This window comes from Marmota flaviventris, chromosome X (genome assembly GCF_047511675.1).
Source record: "Marmota flaviventris isolate mMarFla1 chromosome X, mMarFla1.hap1, whole genome shotgun sequence".
Taxonomy (NCBI): domain Eukaryota; kingdom Metazoa; phylum Chordata; class Mammalia; order Rodentia; family Sciuridae; genus Marmota; species Marmota flaviventris.
In genome coordinates, this window is record NC_092518.1 from 94,873,203 (window position 1) to 94,891,516 (window position 18,314).

The window sequence follows — 18,314 nt, forward strand, 5'->3', positions numbered from 1 at the left end:
ATACACAAAGGATTCGAAATTGATTTATTAAGCTCTACATTTGGAGATGCTGTTAGCTCTTTAGTTTTCTTTGATTTAAAAAATCTGAAAAATTTAGCAGATTTTTTGATGTTTAGAAAACAACAGAGTATTTCATACACCAATTCCCTAAGATTCAAGCCGAGGTTGCATCTGAGGTGCAATTTTTTGTGTGTTTTCTGTTTTGGGAAAGAGAAATCAAGAATTGCAAGTACAATAGAAGTTGTTTGATACTGAAAAATTACTTTTAAAAGGAGCTTCCACTTTCAATTACCTTGAAGGATTTAGCAGAAATATCTCAATTTCATGAAAAGAGACCACAGCTCTGTCTTTGGGCTCACTTGAGTTGGGTTGGATTGAAAAAAAAAAAAACTGTGTTTAGTCTTCTGCCTCCACTGAGAACCCTATCAAGAACTTTCTGTGACTGTGACTCTCTTTGATTTTAGTGTATCCATCAGCAAAATATATGGTTTTTTCTATAATAGGAGATACATAGGGAGACAAGATGGTCCTTTACTTACAGAGGTTCCCAAATGAGAAACCAAGATACACAAAAAAGATGGCCAATACAAGAAAATATATTTAAATACTAAATTCTATTGCTGTCATTTGGATGTGATTTTTCTTTAAGAGGTATTATTAATGCTTTTCTTGGTAGACTGGATTAGTTCTTGCAAGAGCAGGTTGTTATAAGCAGGTTAGTTCCTTTGTTCCCTTCCTCTCTTCCACAAATACTTGTTTCCCTTTCCACATTTTTGCTGCATGGAGTAGCAAGCATATGGTCCTCACCAGAAGCCTAGCAGATAGGGCAGCCCAATCTTAAGACTTCCAGGCTCCAAAACTCTGAGCCAAATAAAGCTGTTTATTTTATAAATTTCCCAATCTCAATTATTTTGTGATAGTAATAGAAAATGGACTGACTTGTATGAGCTAGAGTAAGCTCTGAAGGTGGTCAAAGAAGGGGATCAATGAGGATTAGAGTGATCAGGCAGGGCAATTAGAAGAGGTAGAATTTCAGTTGGACTCTTCAAAGATGAATGAGATCTTAATTATGTAGGAGAGAGAAGAGGAACTTTTCCAAGCTTGTGGAGAATAGAGCTGAAGAGAAAGAAAATGGGGAGAAACATGACAAGTTATAGGATGAAGAGCTGAGCCAGCCAAGAGCAGGTGTGTGTAGTGATGTTAAAGAAATGAGGATGGGGGGGGAGAGAAATTAGGATGGGTAGTAGATTAAGGAATGACCTAACTGTTTTACAGATGATGCTTAAAAACAACCTGAAGGGGCTGAGGAAGTGGCTCTTTGGTAGAGTGCTTTCCTAGCATGCAGGAGACCTTGGGTTCATACCCCAGCACCACATAAAACAAAAACTAAAAAAAGGAAAAAAAAATGCATGCACATTGCAAATGCATTCATCAAATTACCAGAATCACTTAGTAAAGATACGCATCCAAAAAAGAAAGAAAGAAAGAAAGAAAACAAGCTGAAGAATTTAGATTGCATAATATGGTAAGAAATGGTAGTAGCTACAGTAAATCAACATGACCCAGTAGTTCCTTATGAAGAAAATTCTTACAGTATTGGGGAGAACATACAACGTAGAAAAAATAGCTTAGAAACCAGTGTAGCATGGAGGGGCTGCTGGTTTCCTAGTTGGATGATAAGTTGGGAATCCCAGGAATATAACACTGCTACCAGTTATATCTCTCCCCTTCCATTCCATTCCATTCTCTTCCCTCTCTGCCGCCTTGTGTGTGTACTGGTGATTGAACACAGGGGCACTTAACCACTGTGCCACATTCCCAGTTCTTTTTATTTTGAGACAGGGTCTCAGTTGTTTAGGGCCTCTCTAAATTGCTGAGTCTGGCCTCAAACTTGCCATCTTCCTGACTCAGCCTCCAGAGTCACTGGGATTAGAAGCATGGACCATTGCACTCAGCTTATCTCCTTAACTTTGAGCCAGTCTTTCCTCACCTTGGAGAGGGTGAAGAAGAATGTGTGAGGCTGGAGTTGAGACTGGAGAGATAGTCCTAGGAGTCTTCTTTTACCTCTCTGTCTAGGATGGCCCCCCTCAATTACTGACTTTCATAAAACCTGCCCTTTTTGTTATATAGTACCATTGCAATTTTTGGTTTACTTATATCATTACATGCTAAATGTCTGTATTATCCACTAAAACTTCATTAGAGTCAGTTCCATGTCTGTTTTTGTCTACCATTGTTTCTCCAGCACTGGCACAGTACCAGCTACTTAGAGGTTACTTAACAAATGTCTGATGAATGAAAGAAAGTAGATATTTACCCTTGGGACTCTTTAAGCCTGAAGACAGAGCAAGAGACAGATGGGATGAAAGTGGTCCCCTGTGGTTGTGAGTGGGAGGTTGAGGCCTTGATGTGGAAAGATGGGCAGTGCAGTTACTCTCTGAGGAGTATCTGCCAATCCCGATGTGCTATGTATGTCTCTCCTCCCCCTTTACTCTCTTGCACTAGGAGAGGCCTTTGTGACCCTGCTAATGGACTCAAAAAAGTGGTGTGGGGGTTAAGAATTTGGGACTCTGGAGTCACAGTAACTGGGTTCAAATTTTAGTTCTGACACTATCATGTACCTTTGGGCAAATCACATAGCTTCTCTGCCTACACTTTGTTGTCTGTAGAATAGAGATTAAAATAGATCGTACAATTGTGAAGATCAAATGAGTTATTGCATACATAAGTGCTTAGAATACCCCCTGGCACATAGTAAGTGCATATCATTTAGTATATATAGTGTACACACACACACACACACACACACACACACGACTTTCAATATAGTCAATGACCTACCCAAAATAATATTCCCTTGTCTATAATCAAGTATATAGTCTTCCTCTTTGCTTTGGCAAGATAGACAGAAGACAGGCAAGCAGAAATGATAAATGGTCGAGAGAAGCTGGGTGTGGGTTTGGGTTTGAGGCCTGCCTGCCCAGAATGTGGCCGAAGTACAATCTTTGAAGAGATCTGGTCTTCTGATAAAGTTTCCCTTAAGGTTCTAGTGGCCGTTTATGCTCTGCTTCCAGTTCAGATGAGGTTTGCTGAAGTGCCAGCAATGACATGTACCCTGCCAACACTCTCTTGAGTGTCCTAGCCTCACAGACATGTCTAAACAACCGAGGCTGGGTCTGAGATTCAATCCACATCTAGGATTGCTGTCTGATCCAGGGAGAAAGGCACAAATTAGTGTTTGGTGACAGTGCAGAGAGGCTTTTTCAATGGGGTCCTTTATATGAAGGTTTGCAAGTTCAGCACTCAAAAGGTTATTTCTTCTTCAGTATTTGGCCTGCAGTTAGGGTGGCCAGCACAGGGGAGAAGTGTCTGGGTTCCCTGCTGTGTGAGTAATATGCTTATATAAGGTACACCTTTGTAAAAACATCATTTCAACAGAAAAAAATAACTAGGTACTTCAAAAATGAGAACTTCAAAGGAGTTTCAACCATATTATATACAACTGAAAGATGTAAAGAAATGGGAGGCACAGAAAAAACAACAAATTTTATAAAAGTGTAGGACTTAGTCTTTATAAGGAAAGATGAAAGGAAACGGTGTTTTTAGGCTGGAGAAGAGATGGCAAAGGAAGAATTTAATGAATTGTGAAGTATATGAAGGGACAATACATGGTCAGGAAGAACTAGCTTTCATGTTCTGCTTCTGAGAACAAAATAAAGGGAAAGAAATGTAAATTGTGATAAGAGAACTGAAGATACTTAGTCCCAGGATCTGTTACCATAATGAATAGAAAGAAAGTTCTATGAGGCTTAAATACACAAAAAGACAAAGCTACTGGAAATTGAAGAGAGGATTCAGTTCTATTAATTCCAGGTTAATAATTGCCACTTCTTAAGCATTTTTACAGTTGAGAAATGCAAGTTTCTAATTGGAGTAGCTTGTTTAATGTAACTGCACTGTCAAATCTATGTGTTTCTGACTTCAGAACCTATGTCCTCTGCAATTCATTGTCTCTTGAATACAATAACATGTGTTTTCATTGTTTCCTTTTCTTTCTATTATTAATTATTCTTCAGTTTATATTTCACAATCCTTTACTCAAAACAAAATAATCTTAGCCTAAGAACTGTTTTATAGTGACCAGCTGGTTATATTAACAGCCAGATGTATGTTTCTGATCAGTATGGATTATTTTCCATTTGGGGAATACTCAAATTAAGTTGCAGAAAAAGATAAGAAGGCAGGTGAGGAATAAAACATCTATTTTTTCCTGAGTGAAATGTAATAACAACACTGGTACAGATATATATGAATACATTTTAAGAAATAGGTATGAAAAGACCTGGGGCCTTACCGAATGAAGCATAAATCAAATTAGGCCGTAACTGAGTCTATGTTAACTTTTAAGTGCTGGGACAAATCGCATATTAAGAGCTTTGTAATGTATTGAACAACCAATAAAAAAATAAAAGGAATGAGCATACACTGATAGTCAAAACTGGGTGAGTTATTTCAGAAAGAAATATTAACTGTTGGGTCCTAAAGTGGGATGGAGGAGAAAAAAATCTAGGGAGCAAGACTAACAACAAATCATTTCCTATTGACTATGAATTGATACATAGTCAGTAACATCTTCCACCGATGCTATATGGTGATTTGTTCCTCAAAGTTTCCTGAACTTGGAGTGGAGTCCCCCATGTGGCAGCATTAAGAGGTGGTGTGGAACATGTAAAAGGTGGAATGACTATTGGAGGTATTGCCTTTGGAAGGCATTAAAATAGTTTTCATGAGATCCTAGTAGCTCTCCAGAGATGGTTGCTACAGATAAGCAAGCCTGACCTCTTCCCTACTCTCTCGCCTCTTGTCTAGAGGAGATGTGATCTCTACCTCTTGTATGTGGTCCACTATCATACCATTTGCCATGAGGTGATGCTGTCAGAGGGGCCTTCACCAGAGCTGGTGCTTGGACTTGCAGCCTCCCAAATGGTGGGCTAAGTAAATCTCTTTTCTTTACAAACTTCCCAGCCTCAGGTATTTTGTTATAGCAATGACAGACTGATACAACAGTCAGTAAAAACAATAATTATATGCCATTTTAGTACTTTAGTATCTAATTCAAGTCCTGGGCAACCTTCTAGTAATCTTTCCAACCTAGTGTGCAGTCATTTAAATAGCACCTACTCCATGCCTAGTGCAGTGGGGGAAATAAACATGAACCAGAAAGAATTGATGCCTTAAGAAATTTATACATTATTAGGGATGAGAGACACAGATATAGATAATAAATGACTAAGATGACAGGTGATAAATGCTACCGGAGAGACACAGGTTAAGTGCTAAGGGATTGTAAATGTAGAGGCAGATTTACTCTTAGCTTGCAGGATTAAAAAATGCTTTTAAGTAGTACAAAAATTAGGGATAGAGGTGGGAAGGCAGAGAAGAGAGAAAGGCCTTCCATATAGTGTTTATCAAAATATGTCCTGATGATGATTAACTGCATTAGTACCTAATTAGTGCTTTGGAGATAGGTCTTGAAGGTCTGGCAGGATCTTCATAGGCAGGAATGAAGGGAAATAATTTCCCACTAAGAGGCACCATTCCCTGCTCCCACTCTTAACTTACTTTAGTGTACATGTGCAGTTTTTACATAAGCGGTCATTCTATCTCCTTTTCCTCCCAGTTCCTTATCATAAAATGGCCACCACTCATTCACCCCAAACTTGGTTACTATATGATTGGAATTAGACTACCTGACCAATCAGAAATCAATATTAGTTACTTTTCTATAGTTTATTTGGGTCTCAGACTTTTAACAGGCTGTTTCAACACACTAAGATACATAACCATGGTTCCAGGCTATCTCCAGTTGGTTATGTGATTTTGGAATGTTTTCTCAAACTGATAGTCCATACACTACCATTCTGCATCAGAATGATGATGCAATCTATCAGATTCCTGGGCCCCAGTCCAAGGCCACTAGATCAGAGTACCTGCAAGTATGTTCCAGAGATATGAATTTTAACACATTGTCTAGGAAATTTTGAAGCAAAATAAAATTTGAGAAACATTAAAAGAGGGAAGAAAGAGCAAAAGTACAAAGGTAAGAAAGCACAGGAACAATATGAGTGAAACCTGAAGGGTATGAATGGAAGAATATTGGGCTGTAGAGGTAAATGGAAGCCAGACCAATGGGGGATTCCAGCATCAGAGTCAGGGGCTTGACATGTATTCTAGTGGCAATAGGCAGCATATCTTTCAATGGCAGAGTATCATGGTTAAGAGCTCAAATCTTGAGCCAGGCTTCCAGAAGTCAGCTCTTAGCTCCTAAACTCACCAGTTACTTGACTTTGTGTAAAGTTCTTAAGCTTTCTCTGCATTGGTTTCTTCATGTATAAAATGGTATAATAATAATAGGACTCACCTCATAGAATTGTCATGAGATTAAATGAGTTCATATATGTGAAATGCATAAAATTGGGAGTGGAACATAGTAAATATGATGTGTCAGCATAAAGACTTTCGAAAAGGCGTGTAACAAGGTTAAGGCTATCTTTGTGGAAGGTTAAGATGGCAATAATGCATATAAGTCACCAGCCTGTCCTTGTTGAGCAAACCCTATATTTCCTCTAACTCATGTTTCTCAGCCTTGGCTGAACATTGGAATCACTTCCTCCTCCTCCTCCTGGTTGGGGCAGAAATCCACCAAGACAGTTCTGATTTGAGAATCAGTGTTCTAAGTATATTTCAAATCTGTCCCCTTTCCATTACTGACTCCTCACTATATGCAACACAATAACCTAGGTTCTTTTGTTGTGTTATATCACTTAAATTTCAGAACCATTTTTGAGATGGATGCTAATGTTATCCTCACTTTAAAAGATTGTTTGGAAGGTTGAATAAGGTCATCTAGCTAGAAAGGAATAGGCAGTTTGATTCCAGAGGCAGTTTGATTCCAGAGGCACCACCCAAAACCACCACTTGGTACTGTGTCCCCAGTCCAAACAGTCACCCTTTCACACTAGAGAGGTCACCTCCCTGGTCTCTCTACTTGCATTATTGCATCCCTCCATTTTAATATGGAAATTACAGCCAGTGAAATCTTTTGATACATCAACTGGATAATGTCACAATCTTGCTCAAAAATTTCCATTGATTTCCCATGTGCTTAAAAGCTGAAATTAAAACTTCTTCCCATGGTCTTCCAAGTCATGTATGGTCACACTCATCTGTCCACCTCTCCAGCCTCATCTCATTGTCCTGCCAGTTTCAACCACAATCACCATATTCTAGCCACAGTTGTCCTCAGGCTCATTGTATGCTCCAAGCTTCCCTACCTGGGGCCTTTGAACTTTTTTCCCCTCTGCCTGGAATACTCTTCCCCAGGCTCTTTACATGGATGGCTCCTTTCCATCTTTCAGATCTAAGCTTAAATGTCATCTAGTCAAAGGTCTTCCAGACCTGTTATTTCCTCAGTCCTTTATTTCTTTAATAGTACTTATGTTGTTTACATTTGGATATTTTTCATGTATTTGTTTATTATTTGCCTGAATGGTAGAATGAGAGTTCCAGAAGAGCAAAGAACATATTTGTGCTGCCATGTATGCTACATATAGTTGTGTAGGTTATATAATGCATGAGGGTGCCATAGCTAAACAGATGCATTCCCAAAGACTTTCTGGCAAATGGCAATAACATATCTTAATAAGGGGCCACTTTTTTGTGATACATATAATCCTGCCATATAGTCTAGGAGTACCCTATATGTCTACTCCATTTACTAATGTATACCTACTTTTAGCACCTTGTTTTGCATATAGTAAATACTCCAAAAACATGTTGATTGGATATAAGGAAAGAAGACAATATTAGGATATTGCCAGTGGGAAAACAGAGGAACACACAAGATGGCTGATAAATTTGGTTATTTATGAAGAGGGAACAAAGGCAAAATTAAAAGTGACTAGTTCTGACCCTAGAAGCCTAGAGGGGAAAAGTGGTACCATTCTTAAAAAAAAAAAAAAAAAGAAGAACCCAAAGAAGAAAAGACTGGTTTGAGAAGATGATGATGATTTAATTTTTTTTTCATTTGAGAAGATGATGCCTCCCATTTTGTTGTTAGTGAGCTTGTCATTATTTTATTGCGAGATTTTAAAAATAGAACTAACTTGGTCTGCACAGTCTTTGAAATGGTTACACTAATACTTTGCAAGGTCTGTTCTTCCTTTAAAGGATGTACATGGAAATGGTTGTGTTTTACGATACAATAATTTAGGGACCAAACTAGAAAGGATTAAGGAAGGAGAGATAAATATAATCACTTTCACATTAGATGACTCCCACCCAGTATTCCCTGCTGAACTCCAACACAGTTTCTTTTAGGCTGTGGCCCTTAAAAATCAATGCTTTTATTCTTCTTTTGTGAAGCACTTCTGAAAACTATGATTACCTTAGCCAAACTCCTTTCCCTAAGAGAATAGACAAATATTTTCCTCTTTTCTAATTTCTGCTACTCAGGATGGCAGCAGCCCAGGTCTTGGTATGTGAAACACCTACCTCTGCATACCCGGCAGCAGGAATCTGGAACCGAGACTGGGAATGCACAAGTTAATTTGGGACAAGTCTTGAGACCACAATACACATTCCCCTCCTGCCAAGGAGAAATAGAATTAAATCAGAATGATCTGGGATAATATTTTTAAAGGCTTATCTCAGTACCAAGGATATAGTAAGGACTCAAAACATGGTGCTGCTCTCCCATAGTCAGTTCTAGGTACTTCCTTCATTTCACTATGCATTTTTTTTTTTTTTTTTTGCTTGCTTACTATTTCTCCTTGCCAGAGATTAAGTCTGAGAAGAGTTAGCAAGCCAATCCTAGCATCCTGGTTGGTCCCAAGTGGTAGAAAGTATTCTGTGAGGGCTGATATGAGCCTTTAAAATATCAAATATAGTCTTGCTTCTTCCTTCTTTGTAAACTACATACCTTGGTTCCCATTATACCCGAGATGGATGTTGGGAGCATAAGGGCATGAAGATTTAGGTCAAAACTACTGTTTGTAACATTCATTAGAGTACCTTTTTCAAACCAGAAAAACAGGCTCTCTTTGAGGTAATACAAAATTATACAAAATGGTCTGAATTATGCAGCTCAATCCAGTGCAAGACAAGAGAGAGGATTCAATTTGCTTGCTGGTTACATCTGTCCTTGCAATAATTTCCATTTCCTAAAATTCTATCTTTTGAATGGTGTTCCTTAAACCTTTCTCTTAGTTCTTAGAAGCATATCCTTCTGGGACTAGAAGGTTTGCTGAAAGCTCATTAAGAAATCAAGGTCACAACAAAATTCTTCCATATTACTGAGATACTACATGTTTACCATAAATCCCAAAGGGAAGATTCTAGAAATTTCCTTAGCTATCCAGTACTTAATGCCCCTTACAAGTGATGAAGTTATTTCTATACCTAACTTTATTCCTTAATGCTTCATTTTAAATATCCATTTTGTACTCCATTTCCTAGTTTTATCTATGCTATTCTCTGGAGTGCACAATTAGGTAAAGACAGAATGAGTGTATTTTATTTGTGAACTATATGCAGTTCTTTCAATAAGTGATGTCACAAGAATTATTGTAATTAAGCATATATAGAATTTTCTCATTGTAGCACACCAGGAATTATCTGGTTAGTAAAATACTTCAGAGATGGAAACAAATAGATACCACATTTTTCTTTGTGAATTGGATTGAGTGGCCCTATCCAATGACAATGGCCCTAGAATGGCACGGAATTTTCGACCAATAATATTTTCAGTGCTTCAAATAATTATGACTCCCTTAGATAAAGGCTTAGGTGGTATAACAATTATCAAAAGGAGTGAAGATCAAGTCAAACAGATCATCATCACCCATTTAAGCAGTCTTACAGCTTTAAGCCTGGGACAGAACTGGGCCTGAGCTCTTCAAAAGAGTTGGTAAAAATTGGGGAGTTTGGATTGGCAGGGAGGTTTATGATTTGAATATAATTTATCTTTCATTCAAACATCTTACAGTGTAAGCTCAGAGGAAAAAAACACAAATAAAGAGGAAGCTTTCTTATTTGGGTAGGAGTTGGCAGGGACACTGAGAGGCAAGGTCTTACCGAACAGCTGCACTGGGTGCACTGATTGGGTTGCCGGTTCTGAAAGAGCCCTTCAGCCACGAACAGCTCCCCATGTTGATAGGTAGTCCCATTGTACTCACACGACTTGCTGGTCACCTTACTGTTCACTGGGGGTAAGGAGTCTTCTGAAACAGGGTAGAGAAAACAAAAAAACACATAAAGTATTGAAAACATTGCAAAGAATTTCATAAATCCCAACAGCAGATGGGGCTGTACTACATAGAGGGAGTTAAAGGACAATCCTTGCTTCAGTGGCTAATGATTTCACATAGCACTAAAACAGCCGACAAAAATAGAAGCTGACATCATCATCCATTCATTCTTTTATTTGTTGGGCATTTATTGAGCACCTACTATGTGTCAGGCATTGTAATAAGCATTAGAGAGAGAACAGAGAACAAAGACAAGGTCCCTGCATTGATGGAGCTAATAGTCCTAGATAAATGAGATATTAACTTGCCTGAAAGGAAACAGTCCATGTTATCTCTTTTAAATCTTTTCCACCTATTCATTCAGAAGAGGAACAGTCTATTATAGCTACTATAGAAACTTTACCTTCTATTGTGTTGTTTTTTTGAGGTGGGTAACCAGGGATTGAACTCAGGGGCACTGGACCACTGAGCCACATCCCCAGCCCTATTTTGTATTTTATTTAGAGACAGGGTCTCACTGAATTGCTTAGCACCTCACTGTTGCTGAGGTTGGCTTTGAACTCATGAATCACCTGTCTCAGCCCCGCCAGCCGCTGGGATTACAAGCATGCACTGCCTCATCTGGCTTCTATTGTGTTTTATATCAGTTCTTGGATGCTTGTTCCGGCCTTTGCAGGTTTTGCTTATTGTTAATCCCTCTACAAGATTGCTCCTTCTCTCCACTCTCTTCCAGTTACTGAAATCCTAACTGATACAGGCTCTGCTCATGTTTCCTTACCTCTACAAAGTATTCCCTAATAATCCCAGTCCACCGTCTGGAACTCTCAGGGAATAAGATGTCTAAATCACACAATTCAATATTTGAATATTATTAGAACTCATTTGATATCTGAATATTATTAGAACTCATATTTGTGAATCATGGTAACCTAGAAAACCATTTACAAAGAAGCTTCATATATATTGTTATAATGGAGCCTCAACAATGCTGTGGATCAAGTAGGGTAGAGTCTTATCTTGTTTTTCATTTCAGGGAAACAAGTAACTGAGATTGAGTGACTTATCTGAAGTCACAAAGCTAGTGAATGGTGAAAAGAGGAATCAAGATCTGGTTTCCTGAATCTAAAGTTCACCTTCTATCAAACAATATATGCATGTGTGTGTGTATTACTTTTTAAGAACCAGGATTCTCAAATGTCTCTTTCCTCCATGGAGTCTACTGTAGGGTTACCATGTAGCAAAGGGTCAATATACTCGGTGAGTTAATTCTAAGTGAATGATCTCTAGAAATCTTTTCACTGTGTTTCCTTCAGTACTTGATACATATATATGCACACACATCCACACACAAACATACACACACCAAATAATAATGAACATGTTCTAAGATTAAACTGATCATTGATTTATGAATTATCAAAAGGCACAAGCAGAACTTGGAAAATGCCTGCCACAGGACAGTGAGAGAAGAGAACGAGTTGGGTGTTTCATTAGAAGCTTAGAGAGTTGGACCATCCTTGCTATCAATCAAAACTATGATGAATATCAGTTTAATTTATGTGGACAAATTATACCTCCATATAACTTCTTTTAAAAAACAAAATGAAGCCCAATGTGGTGGCACATGCCTGTAAAGTGACTTGGGATTCTGAAGCAGGAGGATTATGAGTTCAAAGCCAGCCTTAGCAATTTAGCCAGGCCCTAAGCAACTTTACAAGATGCTGTCTTAAAATAAAATATAAAAAGTACTGGAGAAATGGCTCAGGGGTTAAGCGCCTCTGGGTTCAATCCCTGGTAGCAAAAATTTAAACAACAAAAAAATGAAAATAATTCCCAGAATGTAATGGAAATGATTGATAAAGAGCAATAATTTCTATTTTATTGTGTGATAAATGCTAATAATACCTACAATACCCATAATAATAATATAACAATACATGAGTTCTAACTCAATGCCATGCACAATGGAGAATTCTTATGCACACATTATTTCATTATACTTACTAACCATGTTTTAATGTAGACATAATTGTGCCCTTTTTGCAGATGAGAAAAATTAAGGCTTAGAAATTGATTTGTCCAAATTGATTTGTCAAATAACTTGTAAGTCGGCAATACCTGGATAAATTAATATCTGACTGATTCTAGAACCTTCCATCCTAGCCACTATCAAGAAGGGTACTGACCACTTCAAGTCTATAAAAAGGAAGAGATCATTTAATTTGAAACCCAAACCAACAAAATGTGAAGGCTGTGGTGTCTCTCCACCACCATGTGGCCCCAGATATCCAGAAAACATAGGCATTTTCCTTCAGTTTCAACAATTAGAGTAATAATTAAATTTCTATACTTTGCAGCATTTAAAAATTTTTCCTTAATTTTGCTTTAAAAAGAAGAAGTCTCCACTCCGAGGAAAAGTTTAACTTATACTAACTGCCCCTTTCACTGGGCTAAGAATTCTAGCTTCTGCCTATATGTGCATATATCCAGATAGCAGGAATGAGTAAAACTCATCAGAGAAAAGACAGGAGTGGGATCATTTGCTCACGGGATCTAATTATTCCAAATCTCAGACTTTTGTGATAAAGGAAAAGTATGATGATCTACAAAATAGTATTTGCCATGGCTTTGACAGAAGCCAGTAGATCTTTGGAATGCCCTCCTCCAGGAAAAGTTTGGAATTATTTAGCCTTAAAAAATGGTGTTGGGGAAGTTAGCCACCACCCCCCCACCCCCCCAAAAAAAAAATGCCGAATGTTTTTTCTGATATAAGGAGGCTGACTCATAGTGGGGTAGGGAGGGGGAGCATGGGAGGAATAGACAAACTCTAGATAGGGAAGAGGGATGGGAGGGGAAGGGAGGGGGCAGGGGGTTAGCAAGGATGGTGGAATGTGATGTACATCATTATCCAAAGTACATGTATGAAGACATGAATTGGTGTCAACATACTTTATATACAACCAGAGATATGAAAAATTGTGCTGTATATGTGTAATAAGAATTGTAATGCATTCTATTGTCACTTATTTTTTTAAAAAGATCAATAATTTTTTTTAAATGTGGAGCTGGTGTTGTGGCTCAGTAGTATAGTCTAGCACATGTGAGGCACTGAGTTTGATTCTCAGCCACACATGAAAATTAATAAATAAAATAAAGATACTATGTCCATCTACAACTAAAAATATATTTTTTAAAAATGTGCATCGATTTTTATAATTGGTTTTCCACTAAGGTATAAATGGCAGTGCAACTGTGGAGTGAGTTTTTCTACTGGAAGCAGAAAGTCTTCCTTAGAATAGTCTTGGGAGTAACCTGGCATTGGAATCTATTAATCTTCTCAACAGGAGACAGGGAGAAAGCAAGGCAGGAAGACAAATGAGAATCAAAGAAAAATAAAGCAATTATGGTCAAGCTTACAAACAGTGTATGCAATAAAATTAACATCTTCTCACTTATCATTTTACTCTTCGAACATCCTTAACAGTGTAGGCAGGAAATTATGAAAGTTAGGCCCAAAATATTTAACCTATGTCATACAACTGCTTCCTAGGCACTCCTCTGCCTTCAAGCTTATGTTCTGTTTGCAGAATGGATGTGAAAACTTTGGGATAGGATCACTAGGTCATAACACTAGCATGAGCACCAATTTCCATAACCTTGCACTTTACCTCTTTGGGGCTCAATTTTTCTAAGAATGGGGTATGAGACTCGATCTCCCCTTGTCTCTTTAGAGGGCCAACACAGTATGCTTCCCAATCACAGAAGCAAGAAAAGCCACCTCAGTCTCTACCCTCTCCTTTCCCAGATTTTCGGAGGTGGCTGGGCTTCTAACTAACTGTCCTTGGAACAAATTCAGTGTTTCTGGCCAAAAACTGGCAGAAAGTCAGTCTAAAGCCATGCTGGCTCCAAGACCCCTCAGGAGAATGCTACAACAAAAATGACCAGGCTACATGATGTCTAGCCTTCCCATCTCCCCTGTTTCCAGTCAAATTCCCACAATGCACTATAAAAAGGAGAGGAGGAAGAACATCACACAGTAAGCAGAGCAGCAATAAGGCATATTAGTACAAATGTGATGAGAAAAAAGCACTTCCCTCAGGGGAGGAAATCTTATATGTAAGCAGAATGATTTCTGAGGTGCTCAAAAAGCACCATTTATTCTAACTATCTCGTAACACCTTTTCTCTCACTGATGCCTGAAATGGCTGCTTTTTTACCATCAATTTTTGCAATCTCAAGACTTTCCATGAGAGGCTATGCATTGTCAGTAACGTCTTAGTGGGAATAACCATGTTCTAGGTTTTTTCTGCTCTTCAAAGTGCCTGGAAATTTTTACCAAAAAGTCTGTGGTCCTACCCCACTTCCTTTGGTACATTATTCTTCCCTTTCCTGGTACTACCCTTATCCCCACTCACTGGAACCCCAAGTCTTCAATCTGTTTGCTCCTTTCCCCTTTCTCCCTCCACCCTCAGATTTCCATTTTCTCAATGGGATGGTTCTCAGCTAGTATATATCCAGTTCCACATCAAGCTCCCATTATGACAACATAAATGCAAACCTCCCCAGAGCTTCGAGGGATCAGTTGCTAATTTCCTCAGTGCCAAGCTGTACCTTCTTTAGACATTGCAATCATTGCTCTGGCTTCTACTTCACTTTTGATACCTGAGCCTCATTCTAATGTTTATCTGGTACTCTGACATTTTTACTAGCACATCTGCAATCAACTGGTGGGTGAAGTGATGGAGGAAGGGAATGGAGATAAAGGTTTGAAAGAAGAGGTTTATACTCCCTTTAGTTTCCTGTGAGGTACAGAGAGAGATGCACACATAGATCCATCAAAATATAATTGTATAATCCAATTGAGGAGAAAATTGTAGAAAGGCTGGGAAATTCACTGCTTGTGAATTGTGTTTTTCAGCTCTGTATCTCATCATGATGCAAGAGAAAACAACTGAGCCTGGTCTCTGGGGTCTGCAAACATTGGATCTCTAGGATCACAGATGCTATGATCTGAATGTTTTTGTTCCCTCAAATTCATACGTTGAAATTCTAACCCTCAAGGTGATGGCATTAGGAGTTGGGGCTTTAGGATATAAATGCTCTGCCTTCATGAAATCAATGTCCTTATAAAAGGTCTAAAGTGGCTTGTTTACCCCTTCTATCATGTGAGGTTTCAGAGAGAAAGTGTCCTCTAAGAACTACAAAGTGGAACTTCAGCAGACACTAAATCTGCTGGCAACTTGATCTTGGATTTCCAAGCTTCTATAAATGTGAGAAATTAATTTCCCTTGTTTATATTCTACTCAGTTTATAGTATTTTGTTATAACAGCCCAAAGGGACTAAAACATACACTTTGGTATGCTTCTGATTTGTGATCCTGGGAAGACTACTTAATCTCTTTGCACCCAGGTTTCCTCACCTTAAATATACTTTGATAATACCTTTGATAAGTCTGCCACAATGCCAGGTTAAAGCTACAAAGATAAAGAAGATTCTTCTCTAATTTCAATAGGATAATGTTCTCATTAGAGGAGCAGGTTTTAAAAGGTGATAAATAATAATGTATTTAAATAACATGTAAAGGTTCATAATAGAAGAAGTCAAATATTACAAACTGCCAAATAATATCAAGTGGGAAACAGTATCTTGGGATTAAAAATTCTATTTGTCCCTAATATATAAAGAGTTCCTAGAAATCAATTAGAAAAAGGCAAATGATCCAATAGAAACAATGTGCAAAGAATATAGACAAATGACAGAAATGGCTTTTGAAATAAGGAAATATGTTCAATTTCTTTTTAATTCCTTCCTCCCTCCCTCTCTCCCTCTCTCCCTCCTTTCCTTCCTTCCATGCTGAGGATTGAACCCAGTGCCTCACATGTGCTAGGCAATCTCTCTACCACTGAGCCAAAACCCCAGCCCCCAATTTCTTCTTTTGTGTTTTTTAGATATACATGACACTAGAGTATATTTTGTCATATTTACATAAACATTTAGTATATCTTAATTCTAACTGGGATCCCAGTCTTGTGGTTGCCCCTAATGTAGATGTTCGTTGTGGTGTATTCATATATGTACATAGGAAAGTTGTATCAGATTAATTCCACTGTCTCTCCTATTCCTATCCTTCTCCCTTCCCTTCATTCCCCTTTGTTTAATCCACTGAATGGAAAATATGTTCAATTTCATTTGTAAGATAAATACAAATACAAATTAAATCTGCATCAAGATACCATGTTTTTCTTTATAAGATATCAAAAAAAAATCCAGAAGTTTGAGTAATATACTCTCTTGGAAAGGCTGTGAAGAACCGATAAAAACAATATGGATGGCAATTCAGCAAAATCTATCAATTTGAAATACACATACACTTGACACAGCAATTTTTCTTTTAAGAATTCATTCTGCAGATATATTTTCTCACATGTGAAATATATAGCAATTATATATTACAGCATTGTTTTTACTGGCAATACATGGAAACAACTTCTATATCCATCACTAGACACCTGGTTAAATTTGTGGTGACTCATTAATGATATATTATGTAGTTATATAAAAGAATGAATATGCTCTCTATGCAGTATGATAGAAAAATATATTATTAAATGAATAAGGTGTAAATGATGTGCACAGTGTACTAAATTTTATATAAAAATAATATAATTTAAAAAGACTATGTATTCACTTTACTTGTATTCTCAAAAGAAGACCTGAAAGATACATTAAAATGTACTATAAGATACAGGGGAGTTATTCTTGTGGGAGTAAGATAAGAATAGGTAGGATGTGAGGCAGTGGTGAATCAGACATCTGAATATATATATATATATATATATATATATATATATATATATATATGTGTGTGTGTGTGTGTGTGTGTGTGTGTATACACCTATGAATATATATATATATATATATATATATATAAACACCTACATACGCATTCACAATCTTGAATTATAGAAATGTATTTCTCACTCAAAAATTAAATTTAAAAACTATGTTTGAAATAATTTTACTTGGAAGGTCATGAGCTAGACTACATGACCATTTTAGATCTCTTCTAACCATAAAAAAAAAAAAAAAATCAGTCTTCCAAATCTGGTCATCAGAAGCCCAGATCTGTTCCTACTAGTCAGATAGACCATAGTTAAGATTCTGTGTTCTCAGTCTTATTTTGATGAAGGGGTTTTCTCCTAGCAACACTATTCAGCACCTCTGGGAGAAGATGGAGCTATTGCACTGCTTTCTTAAATAGTTTAAAGTCATTATACAAATTTGGGCTGGCTTTTAGGCCTTTAAATGGAAGGAAAGTAGAAGTAGAGGTACTGCTTCAAATTGGTCCATCAGCTGAACTGGTGATGCCTATAATCTAAGTCCTTCTTTTCAGAGCTCCAACCAGCATCACTTCTTTTTGCCCCTTGATGTGATGACATAACTGGATCTACTTTTCTTGGGCAGAGTATTATGACTTCCAGATCTTTCCCCAACTTTCTTTGGCCCACCACATTGAAGTCCTGCTAGTGGGCCTCAGCATTAGTCCCATTAACTAATTCATACTAGGGGTTAATGGAAGACAGAGTCATATTCTAGATAATTATATTGTGATATGGGCTTTTGAAAGTGCTTTATCCATATTAAGGTTGTAGAACACAGAGCAAAGGGTGTGAAACTCCAGAACTTAGGATTCATGTGAGAGAGCTTGCTGAAATTGTAGCTATCAAGATCTGTGCTAATAAGGGGAAAGGCCTTACTTTATAATGTTCCATTTGTATTCAACTAACCTACTTAGTTATTGTTTATTATCTAAATTTTGTATTCAACTAACCTATTTAGTTACTGCTTCCCATCTTTGAGCCTCAGTTCCCCTGTCTGTAAAATTGGGATAATAATACCTGCCTCACAGGTGAAAGAAGCAAACAAGATAAGATATAGAATGGGCTCAGCATAATACCAGATACATATTAGTGTTATAGTCTATCATTTGTATCTTTTAGCTAGCT

The 18,314-nt window shown here is 37.6% G+C and overlaps 1 protein-coding gene across 4 annotated transcripts in view; it reads right to left on the bottom strand.

The window, feature by feature from the left end:
• The window catches only part of Chrdl1 (chordin like 1), a 109,311-nt gene that overhangs the window by 35,710 nt on the left and 55,287 nt on the right, over positions 1 to 18,314 (bottom strand). For 2 of the 4 annotated variants that reach the window (XM_027933009.2, XM_027932991.2), the window contains exons 5-6: positions 10,135 to 10,277; positions 8,554 to 8,647 (exon numbers count right to left, since the gene is read on the bottom strand). In XM_027933009.2, coding sequence (XP_027788810.2) covers positions 8,554 to 8,647; positions 10,135 to 10,277 — 237 coding nt within the window. Of the gene's footprint in view, positions 1 to 8,553; positions 8,648 to 10,134; positions 10,281 to 18,314 lie in introns of all 4 variants that reach the window. The other 2 variants (XM_027932999.2, XM_027933016.2) reach the window with 1 other exon arrangement.